Below are 17,216 nucleotides of genomic sequence, written 5' to 3' on the forward strand. Positions count from 1 at the left end.
CCATTGTGTAGGAGACATTTATACAGGACTGAGTGCGTATGTTTTTTTATCCGCTTTTGGTGATATTCCAGCAATATCACGGCGGGAAGCCAGAAATGGGTTTCACACGATCATAAAGCAATGCGTCGTACATCCGATTGTATTTGCTGGCGACTATTAACGTCATAGGAAATCGGGAATAGCTAATATTGTAGTTCTCAGGGTGAGTATGGTTTTACGCCGATTTCAGCAATATTCCAGCAATACCACGGCGGGGGACACCATAAATGGGCTTCACACACTGTACCCATGTTGGGATTCGAACCCGGGCCTTCTTTGTGACGTGAGAATGCTCGCTTTAACCTTGGTCAGAAATTGCATCAGTGCGACTGACTGTGTGTTTGGTCTAACTCCGCTTTAAAGATTTTTTTACTTGTTTCATGGCGTGCAAGCAGAGATGTTTTATCAATATTGGCTAATTGGGGATTTGAAGCCATGATCATAGGATCCTGAAATTACTGAGGGAGTGAACTCTGCGCAGACACATAGACGTTTACTGTTTACAAAGACCGCCTCAGTGGTTAAGTAGACAGAAGTCAGCCCAGGGAGCGGAAGGTCCGGGGTTCGATCCCCGGCCGCGTCATACCAAAATACGTTAAAACATGGTACTTGTTATTACCCTGCATCTTGCTTGAAATATAAAAAAAAGGTGTCCGGACTAGTACAAACACACGCACATAGTAAGAATAGCGCCACGAAACTGTAGTTTACCTGGAGATGTAGACAAAAGTTTGAAACATTCACATGTTAAATATGTGTATGTAGTAGGTTTTGTGGTTTCTTTCTTCTAAAGCTGAGCAATTAAGGAACAAGTAGCCGGATGAAGTTGGTATTCAACATGAGAGACCCAGTATCGCCTCGGGTCTGATTGTTCTCAGTATAGAGCTTAACTCTTTGTCTTTATACGCGCTTCTTATACTGTACCCATGGTATAAATAATAATATTCTCTATTCATTTTTGCTGAACATAATTGAGCGAGTTTGGTTTATGGCCGCTTTGATCGGTAGTTTTCTTGTTGGCGTGTAAGTGTGCGAACAGGGGTATGGTGCTGATAAAACTTGGAATATTATCAAGACAAAACTGGAATTAAGCCTCGTGGTGTTCGAGCCCATTCCTCTCGTATACCCCGTAACTGACACCATGTAACTCATAATCCAGTGATTGATATTATGAGCAACGTCAAGCCTATAGGCATCAGTCCGGTGACGCTTATTTAACCAAGTCACCGAGTCTGACCTCCCCATCCATTAAGTCGCCTTACTACAAGCGTAGGTTACTAGTGACCTTCCATGACCTTCCACTGGGGTTACCTTGCCTAAGAATGACTAGCGAAGCATGACACAAAATACGACTATATTATCACATACTACATATCATACACACCCATGTTTCAGGAGAGAGGCTACAGATGATTCTATCATCTATCATATACATTCCTGTATCAGGTGACCGCCTCCGTGGTCTAGTGGTAGAGCGTCAGCCCGTAGAGCGGAAGGTCCGGGGTTCGATCCCCGGTCGCGTCATACCAAAAACGTTAAAAGATGGTACTTGTTGGTAACCTGGCATTAATGGGCTAAAACAAGGACTGGTCGGCTCCAAGATTATTGCACTTATATAGCGACGTGCATGAACGTGTATGTGTATGTGTGTGGCTGCTTATACTAGTCCGGACTGATGCCGATTTATAGTGCTAACACACTGAGATACCATGCCGCAGTTTAACATGAATACCCCACTCAGGCACAGTATACTGACTCCGAGTCGACCAGTCCTTGTTTTAGCCCCTTAATGCCGAGCGCCATACAGGGTAACAACAAGTACCATCTTTTAACGTCTTTTGGTATGACGCGGCTGGGGATCGAACCCCGGACCTTCCGCTCTCCGGGCGGAAGCGTTACCATTCTACCACGGAGGCGGTCTGTTAACACATGAACATGGAAAAGCAAACCAGTGGTCGAAACCATGAGCACCGACCCGTGACACTTGGCAAGATGACATCAGTCAGACAGGCCACAGGGCCAGACCACTTATACACATATTACACAACTACAAGCATGCACTTGGGACTTGAGTCCCACAGCTGAATTATATCGTAACCATCACTTTGAACAGCATTTCTGTGCTGCATATGTGCGTAAATTACACACAAAACATCAGCATAAACCAATTAATTTTGAGTTTCTTCACAATGTGCACATATATATCCGCGGGGCGTTCAATAAGTTTTACAACTTCAATGTAAGACCAAGACGCAGAATATCTTTTGCACTAAGTGTATTGAGGTGAATGGAGATTATATTGAAAAATAAAAATGCAAAAGATATTCTGCGACTTGGTCTTATATTGAAGTTACAAAACTTATTGAACGCCCCTCGTATGTGCATGAAAATTTAATACTCAATAGTATAACATCACTTTGCGTAATTACCAAATGTACCCTTTTTAACTTGCGTACCTGTATTACTCTACGGATCTCTACTTACTGATCAAATGCAGGTATCACTTATGCTTTTTGTTTGTTTGTTATTTAACGCCGCACTCAGCAATAGTCCATCTATATGACGGCGGTCTGTAAATAGTCTGGACCAGACAATTCAGTGATTGACATCATGAGCATCGATCATCGCAATTGGGATACGATGACATGCACTAACCAGGTCAGCGAGTCTGACCACTCGATCCCGTCAGTCGCCTCTTACAACAAGCATAGTCGCCTTTTACGGCAAGAATGGGTTGCTGAAGATCTATCCTGACTCGGATCTTCACGGGTCTGTCACTTGAACTCTACCTCACTGAATGATACTCAAAACAGCTACACGTCACTTACTGTAACTTAGACATGCATCGCTGTCGTCAGCTTCTGCGATAATATAACACGCCTAGTTGAATCAGGAAATAAATTTGCATGCTAGTAATTGTTATCTGGAGGAATTGAAATGTCATAGTGAGGTACGATCTTACAAATTCACTTATAAGGACATATCCCTCTTTTAAGAATGCATGTTATTCCCGCATATTCTACCATATTCGTGTGGGTTTTAGGTGTGTACATGTCAGAAAGTTAAAAAGGCTGTTACTATTTAGAAACTCGAGAAAAGCCATAGAATGAAAACTATAGGTTTGTTATAGTAGTATTCATTAGTATAGATCCTGAACATCAACTGACATTTAAACAGTTTGCATATTGTTGTATTGTTCACGGTGACTTTTTCAGTTCCATCAAGACGATGTAAGACTATGAATTTCTTTTGTAAACACAAACTAGGTCTGCAACAAACTACTAGTATTTGTCCACATTGTACCCATGTCGGGAATCGAACCCGGGTCTTAGGCGTGACGAGCGAACGTTTTAACCACTGGGCTACCCGACCGCGTCGTATATGTTTATGAAAACATACTTACATGAATCATGTCCTTAACACAAACATATTTGTTCCGAACGCAACAGTAGCCATTAGATCTTAGGAAAAGGTTCAAAACATAACCCCATGCATATAAACGTGCGGGGGAGTGCACCCACGTATTTAGTATGCTTAAAATTTCACGTCATATACACAACTTGTACATTAATATCCCAATATCCATTGTTAAAATAAAACCTGATAGCAATTCAATGCAGTGCTTCGATGAAGTCAGGGGTAACAAATAGTCAACGTGCACGGGAAACTTCAGTGGTAAAGTGGAATCGCCATATGTTACTTATAACTTCATTACGTCACTGACGTGGTTGCTGTACACTAACGAGCCAATAGTGAGGATATAACGCTGTTATATTATGGAACCATTGAAATAAATGCATTTTTTTGTCAATATGGTATTCTTCCATTTACCTATGAAAGAACAGTTAGGAGCGAAAAATAGGATAAATCTAAACCTATGCATATAGGATTTCAAGGTAATGAAATCTGTGCCATCTATAAACATCATTTACGATTTTCTCACACGTTAGAAAATACAGGAGAGTAATGGCAGGGTATATGTTCATAGCACCCGTGAAGATCCGGGCTAGAGGCAACCCTAGAAGTCTTCAGCAGCCCATGCTTGCCGTAAAAGGCGACTATGCTTGCCGTAAGAGGCGACTAACGGGATCGGGTGGTCAGGCTCGCATGTCATCGTTTCCCAATTGCGTGGATCGGTGCTCATGATGTTAATCACTGGATTGTCTGGTCCAGACTCGATTATTTACAGACCGCCGTCATATAGCAGGACTATTGCTGAGTGCGGCGTTAAACAACAAACAAAAAATCATATGTGCCCTTGATTGACCTGCGTTATAAATGCAAATGATATGTACATTTCAAACGTTGGTCATATGCCCTCTGATGACACGTTCATTTCCTAAAACGCATCAATTTGGAAAATACAGTCCCTTCGTGTGGTGATTGATCCTTGGTTTGTCAGCGCCATGCCCGTGCCTTTCGGCTTCACCAAATTGTAAATGTCTTGTTCAGAAGGTGTTCTCGGACAGGTTACCGGGACATCTTTCGAACGCACTAGCTTCGCGGAATCGACCGAACGTAACCTACTTCGAGGAATTCGTATGTCTCCTTGGCGGGTAGAATGTAACACGTGACTCCTTGAACTTGGCAGATGAGATAGGAGCAGGACGCATCGCGAGATGCTCCTACTCAAAGCTTGAGTGTTTTCAGAGCCCTACTAGGGTTATACTTCCAAGTGCATACTTCCATACCAGGGAAGTTCAATTTGTAAATAATGTGTTTATTATAAATATCTTGTGGGTTTATTAAAAGGGCTGAATTTCCGTTTTCAGTTATAGTTTTCATTTGAGGGGTTTCTTCTCCTCATGTCTGCTTCAAATAACTTGCACAACCTTTCCTCCATTAATAAGCTGGCATAATATTGTTCAGAGCGGAGTTAGACAAAACACACAGTCAGACGCATTTTTGCATCTTGTGACCCTGCCGGACAGTGGGGTAGCCTTGTGGTTAAAGCGTTCGCTCTTCACGCCGAAGACCCGGGTTGGATTCAAAACATGGGTACAATGTTCGAAGTCCATTTCTGGCGTCCCCTGCCGTGCTATTGCTGGGATATTGCCAAAAGCGGCGTACAACACACATTCTCTCACTCCTGTAAAAATGTCTCATATAACTGTTAGTTTTTTTCAGGCACTTTATTCAGAATTTTTACCAGGATGCTAGTCCATGGATACAGTTCACGAAGTTCACGCTGGATACAAATTCATAGGATGACCGTCCCAGCAGTGCGTCTGTCCATCACACCATAAGATGGAGTACGTGTTTTTGTAGCTTAGTATCAGCTGATGGGTGTGACCTAGAGCTTCGCTTGTGACCATCGTCTTGCGCTCTCCATTTTTCATAGACTCCTGAACGTCGGGGGACAAGAAGATGTCATGGACGTGTGGACCTGGAGGGGTCCTGGTTGCGACGCCGGTTCTCAGGTGTAGCGTTTTCTGGATAAAACATTGGCGTTTACAAATATAACACCATTCTTGATATTCAAAATGGTACAGTTAAGATATTATCAAAGTTACTGCAAATGAATGTAATTCTTCTTCTAGAAGGACATGGGGTGGCCCAGTCGTCTTAGGCCACGCAATTAGCTGTGCAGAATTGCGACCCTGGGACAGAAACCTATGATAGTGGGTTCGAATCCCGGTCCGACACGGTTATGTTTCCAGGTTTGTCAGCGCCATACCTATCCTCGTGGGTTTCACCAAAGTGGTAAACGTCTGAGACCTGCATCACTTCGGACTTTCCTCCAACATTAAGCTGACGCGGCGTAATACAACTGGAATACTGTTCAAACCGGCGTTAAACCAAACTCATGCACTCACATTTCTTGGAGATTAATATGGGATTTCCTTTTACAAAGCCTGCATGTAAGAGAGTGAAAAAGTATGGTTTTACTCCAATTTTAGCCAGCGATATCACGTTGAGGTAACACCAACATTGTACCCATGTTGGGAATCGAACCCGGGCCTTTGATATCACGATCGAACGCTTTAACCACAAGGCTACCCTAGCTACCGCCACTCAGTGTGAGTGAGTTTTGAACATAATTTCAGTTACAGCACGGCTTGTCAGCTTCACGTTGGAGGAAAGCCAGTAAGTCTTTCCACTTATATTTGGTGAAACCCATCGTGTCGTGTCGTGTCGTGTCGTGTCGTGTCGTGTCGTGTCGTGTCGTGTGATTTATCGAGGATCATAGTCAAGATAGCAGATCCTGGTTCTAGTAAGGGACGCTACTCTGCACGATGAATTGCAGCTCCTCGGACGACTGAACGAGCCGAGACCAATAAACGGTATCACGTGGTATTTAAGTTCGTTTTTCATCTAAACGACTCTTTTTATAACTTATGTTAATGCAAGAATTCAAAACAGCTTACACCATCACCTGTATCCTAAAGCTCCTATATTCTACAACACCTGCATGATGCATTATCGTTGTAAACATTTTTGGCAATATTTGAGGTAATTTTATCTGACCTCAGAGGATTGAGTGCCGTTGCTGGAGTCGGTGAGGGTTGGAGGATGATGAAAAAGTCCCTTGTACTTTTGTATGTCCATTAACATGTCCTTGAGAGCGTCAAGCTCCTTCCACACACCAGACCCCTCCATATGGACTGGCACGATGGGGTACCGCATCCTGATTTTCCCTACCCCCGGGATATTGGGAAGGACGATCCTAGTGCCCGAAGCCGCCACCCGCTGCACATTCCCGTGTTTGTCCAGCACTCCAACATTGCTCTTGGTGGTGTCAGCAGGATCCGTGGACACTTCTTTGCCCGAGAACAACCCAGCAGGCGTGTGGTAGAAGTTGGCATAGCTGGAACCGTTGTATGCTGTCTCGGGCGTTGAGCCTCCCATCCTTTTGGGGTCTTTAGCCTGTGTCCCCCTTTTCCAGAAGTTTATGCCGAATGGGTTCCAGGTGAACATCGGGGTACTATAGATCACCTCAAGGGGTAGGGCGTACGAGTAACGCCGGGTCCACGACTGGCACGTCTAAACATAAAACAGGAACCATAAGTATCTAGACCTTAAAAAGTGAACGTTTTGTTCCGCATAAAACAATATTCCCACCATATTATGACAGGGCACACCAAGAAAAGGATTTCAGCGTTGTGCATAAAACAACTGGGCAAATTCATCCTTAAGATCCGGGGTAGAATAGGCCTTCTAGGCGACTCGCGGGTTCGGATGGTCAGGCTCGCTGACTTTGATGATGCATCGTCATCGTATCCCAATTGCGTGGATCGATTCTCATGATGTCCATCACTGGATTGTCTGGTCCAGACTCGATTATTTACAGACCGCCGTCATGTAGCTGGAATATTGCTTTAAACTACAAACAAACAAACAAACATAATCCAAGTCTTTGATAGGCATTTAAAAGTTGGAAGAACATGAATACGACACTTCTTTATGGATAGCAACTTCTTTCATTTTTTTGTACGACGTTTCATGGCTACTTCTTGCTCCTTCTTCGGGTGAATGCATTCACTTATTTATGGCTATCAACTTCACCTGATGAAGGAGCAAGAAGTAGATCTTAAACGTCGTACAAAGAATAAAAGAAGTTGCTGTCCATAAAGAAGCGTCATGTATTCATAATCCACCCTTTCTTCTTAAAAATGAACAACGTACCACAGTCAATTTATGAAAAATAGCGAATTGTCGGTGATTACAAACCAAGTTCTAATTCCCCAAGAGTAATTTACGCAATTATTTATCAGCGTATTGATTTAGAGCGTCCATTCAAGTTGATACACCAAAGATTGAATATAAACAGGCGGGCAAAAGAAAGTATACACCCATGTTGGATAGTGGCTCAAAATTAATCCAACCAGAAATGATTATTTGATGGTGATGTGTTTGATACGGGTGTCATAGTTATTTTTTGGCCTGAAAACAGTCGCTGAAACCTAATTTCAGCGACTGTTTTCAGCCCAAGAACGTTTGGATAAAGTTTGTAATGTTTTGGTCAAATCCAATGTTTAAGTGCATACTTTCTTTTGCCCTGCAGTGTAGGTCCTTGAATACAGTCCCGTGTTCATCTTCTAATTTGGGCGATGGGGTAGCATAATGGGTAAAGACCCGGTTCGGGTCTCCTATTTTGGGTTTCCCTGTGCTTATTTAACTGGAATAGCGTTAACACTGGCTTACAACTATAAACAATAACACTCCTTCATTTAATTTTTTTGTGACATGCGTGACCCCTCCTGAACGAGTGGTTATTATTATGGGTTATGCATTTGGATTACCAAAATAAACTTTAAATGATTAATTAAACTTAAAATTACTCATTACACACCATACAAGACATTTGAGTGAGTGAGTGACTGACTGAGTGACTGAGTGACTGAGTGAGTGACTGAGTGAGTGACTGAGTGAGTGAGTGACTGAGTGACTGAGTGACTGAGTTAGTGAGTGAGTGACTGAGTGACTTAGTTACTTAGTTAATTTCACACACTGTACCCATGTGGGGAATGGACCAGGCACAATGATGTGTATAATTTCGGTAATGCCAAACCTTGTTTTTTGAGACAGGGTCCACAGCACATTGCTTCACCGTCATGGGGGCTATCATGGGCTGGCTGGTCTGTGCCACCCACAGGTTCCGGTCGGAGAAACCACGGTGCAGCACCTGTTGTTTAGATCCATTTTTCCCCACCTTGTACCACCGGTGGTAGTAAGCTGGAGAAATGCAGATAACAGTAAACAATCAAATATTACACACACGGAGTGACACAATAACTAGAAGTGCCCATAAAATCACACTGTCTCAGCTCTTCCACGACTTAAAGGGTAGACTGACATTTAGTAATAGAAATAAACTTATCTTATTAACAAAATATATCCTTACAAATTCAAATGGTGCCATTAACAATCCTTAATTTCAGAGCTTTCCACTGCATATTTCTGTCTAGACTGACATTCAGTCCCAGAAATAACGTTATCTTTTTTAAAGATACATCTTTCCAAATTCAAATGGAGCCATGAAAAGTCCTTAATTGAAGAGCTTTCCTTAAGTTGAGGCAATCTATACTTGCCAAATCGTTCTAGACTTGAGTTGGACTTTAAGTATCTAATGTCTGGAAGACAGACTAAGGTCTGTCTTGTTTACAGCCGGTGCCTGCCACAGTCTGTTAGATAGGACGTTGACCAGATTGTAGATTTTTCAAAGGAAAACAATATGTACTTCTGATACTGTCTAGGTCCCAGATTTGTTTTTTGTTTTTTTAACAGTTACGTGATACTACTTTGGGTCAAGCACGGGTAAAGAAGTATGGCCTGACTGCTGACCACATATTACTGACCTGCATGGGAACATACCTGTGTTAAGGGGTGTATCGTCTGTCTTTGAGGCATCGTACAGTAGCTCGCCGAACACGTCCTCCGTCAGATGGGCGTAGTAGTTGTCTTTGCCGGGAACTTCGCTCATCAATTCGTCCATGAGAGAGTAGGTATCCTGGCTGGTAGACAAACAAACCATGGATATAGACTGAGTGATTGAGTAAAATTAGTATTTATCTTTCAGGTCACGATAAGGATAGTCAGTTCTCTTTTGTTTGTTCTTTCTTTCCTCAAAAGTTTTATAAATGAGACAAAAATCTCTTAAGTTAAGATTGCCAGATTGAAACAAACTTGATATTTACAGAATTTTTCAGCCAGAAAGGGTTACTTCCCTTGATTAAGAAAGCGAAAGGAGCTGTATTTACTGAAAAGTCAAATTAGTTTATTATTTACAAGCTTATGAAGCGTTAGTACTTTAAAGAGGGTCGTGAAAAAAAAATTAAACAACATTAGGGACAGGTCCATTACAGCAGCAAGAACTTACCCATCCTTATCGTAGAGAGAAAATCGTGCTGATCGATCTAGATAGAGCTCATCCATGGTCTGGCCATGAGCAAATCTTACAGAAAGGTCATCTTGGAGATGGAGGTGCTTGAAGGGAAGGTCTCTCTTCAGTGGATGACACAGAATACGGTAGTTCCACTGGGCGAACTCTGGAGTGCCGTTCACAACATCCATGATTTTGGTGGGGAGAAAGGCGAAGTTCTCCATGACGTTCTTGCTCCCGGAGTAGGATGTGAACCTGATCTTGTCCTGAAGGTCGTGCCAGCTGGTAGCGTCGATGGCGTGTCGGTCGCTGTGGAAGGGCTCTATGAAGTGAGTGGTGTCCATCGTCCATGCTGCTTCCATGTAACACAGGAGCGGTTTAAAGTACTTCCTGTAGTCCCGAACGCTGTGGTCCTGGTCCTTCCATGCTCGGAACCATTCTCTCATTTCCGCCACCTGTGATAGACCATAATAGGACAATACAAGCGACAGAACAATTTCAATCTTAACTATAAAAACCGCCTAGAGGTAGAGCGTCCGGCCGGAGAGCGGAAGGTCCCGGGTTCGATCCCCGCCCGCGTCATACGAAAATACGTTAAAAGATGGTACTTGTTGTTACCCTGTCTGGCGCTCGGCATTAAGAAGCTAAAACAAGGACAGGTCGACTCGGAGTCAGTATACTGTGTCTGGGATATTCATGATAAACTGCGGCATGGCATCTCAGTGTGCTAGCACTATAAATCGGCATCAGTCCGGACTAGACAGTCTAGGACGAGACGTTAAACCCAATTTCACCTCACCTTAACTAAAAAACAATTAATATATTGGACCTTTTCTCAAATTTGGAGCCTTCACTTCTCCAATATATTTCTGGCCTGTCTGGCTTTTTATGTGACAATGGCTACTACTACTAATTGCAAAATAAACATTAATGATATCAGAAGGGCGAAAAGGGTTCAATGCATTAATTGTAAAAACTAAATCACTACGGGTTTGTGTTAGTTTAGTTTGGGTCCCTAATTCAGGTCCATTTCCCCCAATTTGTTGGGCCATTTTCACTGGAATTTGGAGCCATTTTCTGCAACTGTTTCGGCCATGTTTTTCTAAACTCAAGAAAACTCCGCCAAACGCAGAACCAACGGCACGACTCCGACCACGCCACAAGCATGTATGTATGAATCGGCATTAGTTAAATTATCTTTATAAAATATAATATTAAGGGGTGATACAGCGATGATACAAGGTGTTCGCGAAAAGGTGCGCGTATCCTGTCGGTGGCACCCATCACAAACAGTTGCAAGGCAAGTCAAGTGTTTAAACAGAAGAAGTCCGCGGCTCACCTCAATCCCATGGGTCATCTCGGTCAGCATTGAGAGGAATCCATACTGGAACTGGTTTCACTAGTTTCACTCGTTCAAATGACTATTACATTACACGACTTTTATGTGAATGTTGCTCTATATCAAACTGCATACTTTATGTCTATATTTAACTAACCTTTGTATACTTTATTCTTCGTTTTTCTCACTTTTCGATATACGAACTATATGCGGAATAATGCGGTATGCGTTATGCGGTATGGGGTGAAATAATGCAATTTGTTGCTGCTCCGCTGCTGCTCGAGGCATTTTGTAGGTAACGGAATATGCCGGATGGACCCGAATAGTGGTCATCTGGCAGGCAGTTACATGACTATAAGATTATAATAATAGTAACCAGAATTCAAGGTCGGAAAAGGTCGGAAAAGGCTTGTCGCCCCTGAGGATCAACTGGTCTGGCACTATGACTTGCGTGTCATCTTTCTTCTTACTGGTCTAATATCTTTTAGTTCATGACTTCATTCAACCGCCTCCGTTGTCTAGTGGATAGAGCGTCTGCCCGAAGAGTGAAAGGTTATTTGGTGGTTCGATCCCCGAGGATAACCAAACGACGTCAAAAGATGCTACTTGTTGTTACCCTTGTTGTGACCATGTCTGGCGCTCGGCATTATAGGGAAACGATAAGCACTAGTAGGATAGTGAGTGAGTGAGTGAGTGAGTTGGGTTTAACGCCGCTTTTAACAGTATTCCAGTTATATCACAGCGTGTCAGCTTAATGTGGGAGGAAAGCCCGAAGTGATGCAGGTCCCAGACGTTTACCACTTCGGTGAAACCCACGAGCACGGGTATGGTGCTTACAAACCTAGAAACATAATTTGGGCGAACCGGGATTCGAACCCACAATCATAGGTTTCTGGCGTGCCCAAGGGACGCAACTCTGCATAGCGAATCGCGGCGCCTTAGACGACTGGGCCACCCGTGCCCCCGGCTAGTAGGATAGGAGTCAGTATACTGTCTCTGAGTCGGGTATCCACGTTACACACACACACACACACACACACACACACAAACACACAACACACACACACACACACACACACACACACACACACACACACACACACACACACACACACACACACACACACACACACACACACACACCTCCGCGCATGCATGTCGCTGTATAAGTGCAATAACCTTGAACCACCATATTCATTCATTCAGTAAGGTAAACATTGTTTTTGCTTAATGTGAAATTCAAAAGAGGGCAAACTTTGCAACCACTTTGTAATCTGGCTTCAGTATTTCAGTACATTACGGACAGAATTTAAAGACATTTTAATAAAGATAAAATACCACGTTAACGATGCCTGTCGAACAAAGACCTTGTGAGAGTGTCAAAGACGTAAATATACTCAAATCACCTGTTCAGTGATTGTTTTCTTAGACAACACTTCCGGTGGTACTTCAGGGAACGGTACGTCCTCACTGAGTTGATATAGTGAAGAATTCGTGGCGGACCTGCGCAGTTTGTAATCGTTGTGCCTCGTTCTGAAGTCAATGCCATTCATAACCATGTTGACTTCCCCCAGTCCAACGGTGCTGTCATAGTTGGAATGGTCGTGTGCGGCAGCAGCACCCCTTTAAGGAGAGACAATCAGTACATTTTAGCGTTTATGCAGGTGTAAAGGAAGAAATAGTGCGTAGCGTAGCACAGCAGATTTACGCAATGTGTGAAGACTGTTCTTTACTATTATACCTCCAAATTTGTTCTTATGAGTTAAAAAGTCAACAATAAAAACTTTACGACTGCTTCCTTAATCATTAACACAAAGAAACTGTAGACAACGGCACGAAAGCAGAGGCATCGTTCGGTGCAATAATGCACCACAAGCCTTGACCATCAGTCAATCGGGGCGGTCGGGTAGCCTAGTGGTTAAAGCGTTCGCTCGTCACTACGAAGACCCGGGTTCGATTCCCGACATGGATACAATGTGTAAAGCCCATTTCTAGTGTCCCCCGCCGTGATATTGCTGGAATATTTCTAAAAGTGGCGTAAAATCAAACTTACTCACTCACCCATCAGTCAATCAATAAACAGAAGTCCATGGTCAATTTTAAATTAGTTTTATGGAAACAGAACGCACTTGGATAGCTAATCAAAGATGGGTGGGTGAGTTGGGTTTAAGGCCGCTTTTAACAGTATTCCAGTTATATCGCCTAATCAAAGACCATGGAATCATCTGCAATTTACCTAGTCAGTGTTAAGGTGACAATCACCCTCCATTATCCAGTGTAATATATCAGAGACCATTCTATAATAGTAAACCCATTACACCTGAGCGAGAGAAATTCTGTGCTCAGTCATAGGACCGACAGAGTTTGTGACGTCACTTCCGGAACGCAACTATGATGACAAATTGGTTTTTTATTTAAATAGAACGGAAACATATAATAACCTTGAAAACAGAAGATGGGAGATAACCAATGGAGTTTTTCAATGGCATGATACGTTTGAAGCGAGAAGACGCAAGACGAATTTGATGATTTACAAAAAATACGGACAAATAGCACAGTGATATCATTCGAAGAAATGATTTGTATGAATTGTTTACAAACAACGCCAGCAGATGAAATATGGGTATGATCAGAAATATTTATCTGTAAACCTACCGTGCAATCCTATTATGATTATGGGTCAACCAATGCATGTATTCCGTAATAAGGGGCAAAAGGAGAGTATCTTCTAAAGAATAAAGATCATATTTGACCAAATGTGAAACTGGAGATCCCTCTAACATTTCGAACGTTCTCGAGATCTTTAACGTCGGCGTTAATTCTACATGCTTTCATTGGCCTCCTGAAGGTAACAAGTGCGTGCGTGCGTGCGTGCGTGCGTGAGTGTGTGAGTGAGTGACCTCGGTAGTCTGGACAAGGCAAATCACAACGAACAACGATCCACGACACTCTCAATAATAGGGTTTCAGTGCCGTCATCGCATAATCTTTCTGACTGACTCACCTGAAGGTGTGTGTCTGAACAGTGGGGTCTCGTACCGTCATGGCACTATCTGTCTGACTGACTCACCTGAAGGTGTGTGTCTGAATAATAGGGTCTGGTACCGTCATGGCACTATCTGTCTGACTGACTCAACTGAAGGTGTGTGTCTGAACAGTTGGGTCTGTTACCATCATGGCACTATCTGTCTGACTGACTCACCTAAAGGTGTGTGTCTGAACAGTGGGGTCTCGTACCGTCATGGCACTATCTGTCTGAATGACCCATCTGAAGGTGTGTGTCTGAATAAAAGGCCCCTGTATCGTCATGGCACTATCCTCCTGTATTTAAGGCGTGTGTCTGAACAGTTTGGTCTGGTACCGTCATGGCACTATCTTTCTGACTGACCTACCTGAAGGTGTGTGTCTGAATAATAGGGTCTGGTACCGTCATGGCACTATCTGTCTGACTGACTCAACTGAAGGTGTGTGTCTGAACAGTGGGGTCTCGTACCGTCATGGCACTATCTGTCTGACTGTCTCACCTGAAGGTGTGTGTCTGAATAATAGGGTCTCGTACCGTCATGGCACTATCTGCCTGACTGACCCATCTGAAGGTGTGTGTCTGAATAATAGGGTCTGGTACCGTCATGGCACTATCTGTCTGACTGACCCATCTGAAGGTGTGTGTCTGAATAGAAGGCCCTTGTATCGTCATGGCACTATCCTCCTGTATTTACCTGACTCACCTGAATGTGTGCGTCTCAGAATAATAGGGTCTTGTGCCGTCATGGTATTGTCTGATCTGTTTGATGCCAGACTGCCCGTCAGATCGGATTCTTTCCTCCACGTGCATCTGTTGCATCATCATCTGGCGCAGGATCTGCTCCATCCGGGAGTGGAAGCCATCAATCCTGCCCTGGTAGTACGCCTGTGGGAACGGTGTGGTTGTGTGCTCACCACACACACACACAGTCAAGACCAGCAAGGCGAAACTGGTGTAGCGGATCTGGAAACATGGAGCATGGCCTTGTAATAACCTCACATAATAAATACACTAAGCCTTCATTTTCAATCTCATTAAAATCAGACAGACATCATTGGAAGGCCCCTTACGTTGATCGCACAATCTAAAAGAAAGATCCGTGGGTTCCTGGGCCAATCAACTATCTAAAACGATTCAATTTCATTTTGATACCATGTCGATCTGGACATTTAAAAATGAAAACCCACACAGAACACAACTATTCCTTTGAATTTGGGTGTAGATGCAATGGCGCGCAGAAACGACAGGATGTATGAACTATCCAGAACACTACAACGGCGTCGCTATACTTTCTACTTTCGACATTTCATTTGGTTCTTTTTCCGAGAAACAGAAATAGGATAAGCTTCTTTGAATGCTTCGCTCACACGTACCGAGAATTTACAAGCCTCGATTAAGGCTTGAGAATTTACAAGGGCCGATTAAAGAGTACACTGACTCCCTTTGGAAGCATCCTCAGATCTTGATGCAGACAAGATGGAATAAAAGATATGATTTTAATGAGTTTGTCGTATTTTTTATCCTACAAGAACAACCAGTGGACCATCAGCCAAGCATATGAGTAATTAACATTGCTTTTCAAATAAACAATTAGTCATTACAATGTTTTATGTTTTGGTACATGTAGCTTTTGTGGACATTTTGGTTGTGACTGGTACGTATGATCGCAGTAAACTTGTACAGCCTGCGCCACTTTGGGATTTCAAATGACTTACATCACTTTGGTCGTTCCTCCCACGACCGCCCCCGTGGTCTAGTGATAGAGCGTTCAACCGGAGAGCGGGTTCTATCCTTAAAAGATGACACTTGTTTGTTGTTACCCCGCCTGGCGCTTGGCATTAAGTGCGGCATGGTATCTCAGCGGGCTAGCGCTTTAAAGTCGGACAACCGGACCAGTACAAGCACACACACACACACACACACACACACACACACACACGCACACGCACACGCACACGCACACGCACACGCACACGCACACACACACACACACACACACGTACGTCGCTATGTAAGTGCAATAATCTTGAACCGACGTTAAACCCCATTGCAGCTTACATCACCTCACCGTTCCTCCGACTAACATGCTATAACTGCAATACTGTTCGAAGTGACAGGAAACCTACTCACTTTAATTTGCCTTCTGGTAACCGAGTAATTTAAGCGTTCACTTAACGATGATCGGGGCTCGAATCCCATAGGAGTATACAATGTTTTGCCGCCTGTACTTACCATTGTTGAATCGCTGTGCAAACTATTCCAAACCAAACCGCACGGTCTTATATAGCGTTCTTCTATCTAAAGAATCCCATTTAAGAGATTGTCAGCAGTTGGTTCCATATTCCCACCCGGCCTGCATACACCATCGCCGTCACATGCACCTGCACGGCTCACAACGTCCTTACCATCGTTATGTTTTCGGTAATCAAGGTGACTTATCATTTTTCGATAGCGAAAAGTTAAAGGATCTACTTTGAGACTCCCTAATCGAAAACCTTATCGTTAAAGATATGCAATTGGTGCCAGATTCCCAAACAAAATGTTTAAAATGTAATCGCAGTATTTCGAAATGAGGAGTAAACTCTTTTGAAATTCTTGACATTCCACAAAGATTGTTCTTCAGAACAAGACAAAACGAACGTGGGAAGCCATCGAGTTGTACTCAAAGGAACTTGGGAAAACATGGACTGCATACGCCACAATGGAAAGACCCCGGTGAAACTAACAGTAAGCGCTCCATGATCTTGCAGATAGAGCATCTACCCGGAGGGTGGTTGCTTGGTGGTTCGAACCCCGGCCGCGTCATACGACACGACGTAAAGGTCGTACGCCGCCTGTCGCTCGGCATTCAGGGATAAACCAGGGACTAGTCGGCTCGGAGTCAGTATGTTAGTCAGAAACTAACAGGTATGCGACCGTCCACCCTCTCCAGCCACCACAGCCAAAATGTGTATACTCGTTTGAAATCAACTTTGATGTGCTCTCTATAGA

The 17,216-nt window shown here is 43.4% G+C and overlaps 1 protein-coding gene across 1 annotated transcript; it reads right to left on the bottom strand.

Moving 5' to 3' along the window:
- Positions 1 to 5,147: 5,147 nt before the first annotated feature.
- On the bottom strand, positions 5,148 to 16,603 carry LOC124152201. Its single transcript, XM_046525044.2, has 8 exons — positions 16,458 to 16,603; positions 14,929 to 15,188; positions 12,608 to 12,824; positions 9,860 to 10,317; positions 9,355 to 9,494; positions 8,552 to 8,715; positions 6,508 to 7,023; positions 5,148 to 5,471 (listed from the first exon to the last, which is right to left on the bottom strand). Exons 1-8 carry the CDS (start codon positions 16,458 to 16,460, stop codon positions 5,223 to 5,225), a joined length of 2,007 nt encoding a protein of 668 aa, XP_046381000.1. The 5' UTR covers positions 16,461 to 16,603; the 3' UTR covers positions 5,148 to 5,222.
- Positions 16,604 to 17,216: the final 613 nt, after the last annotated feature.

This window comes from Haliotis rufescens, unplaced genomic scaffold (genome assembly GCF_023055435.1).
Source record: "Haliotis rufescens isolate VD_foot unplaced genomic scaffold, xgHalRufe1.0.p SCAF_4, whole genome shotgun sequence".
Taxonomy (NCBI): Eukaryota; Metazoa; Mollusca; class Gastropoda; order Lepetellida; family Haliotidae; genus Haliotis; species Haliotis rufescens.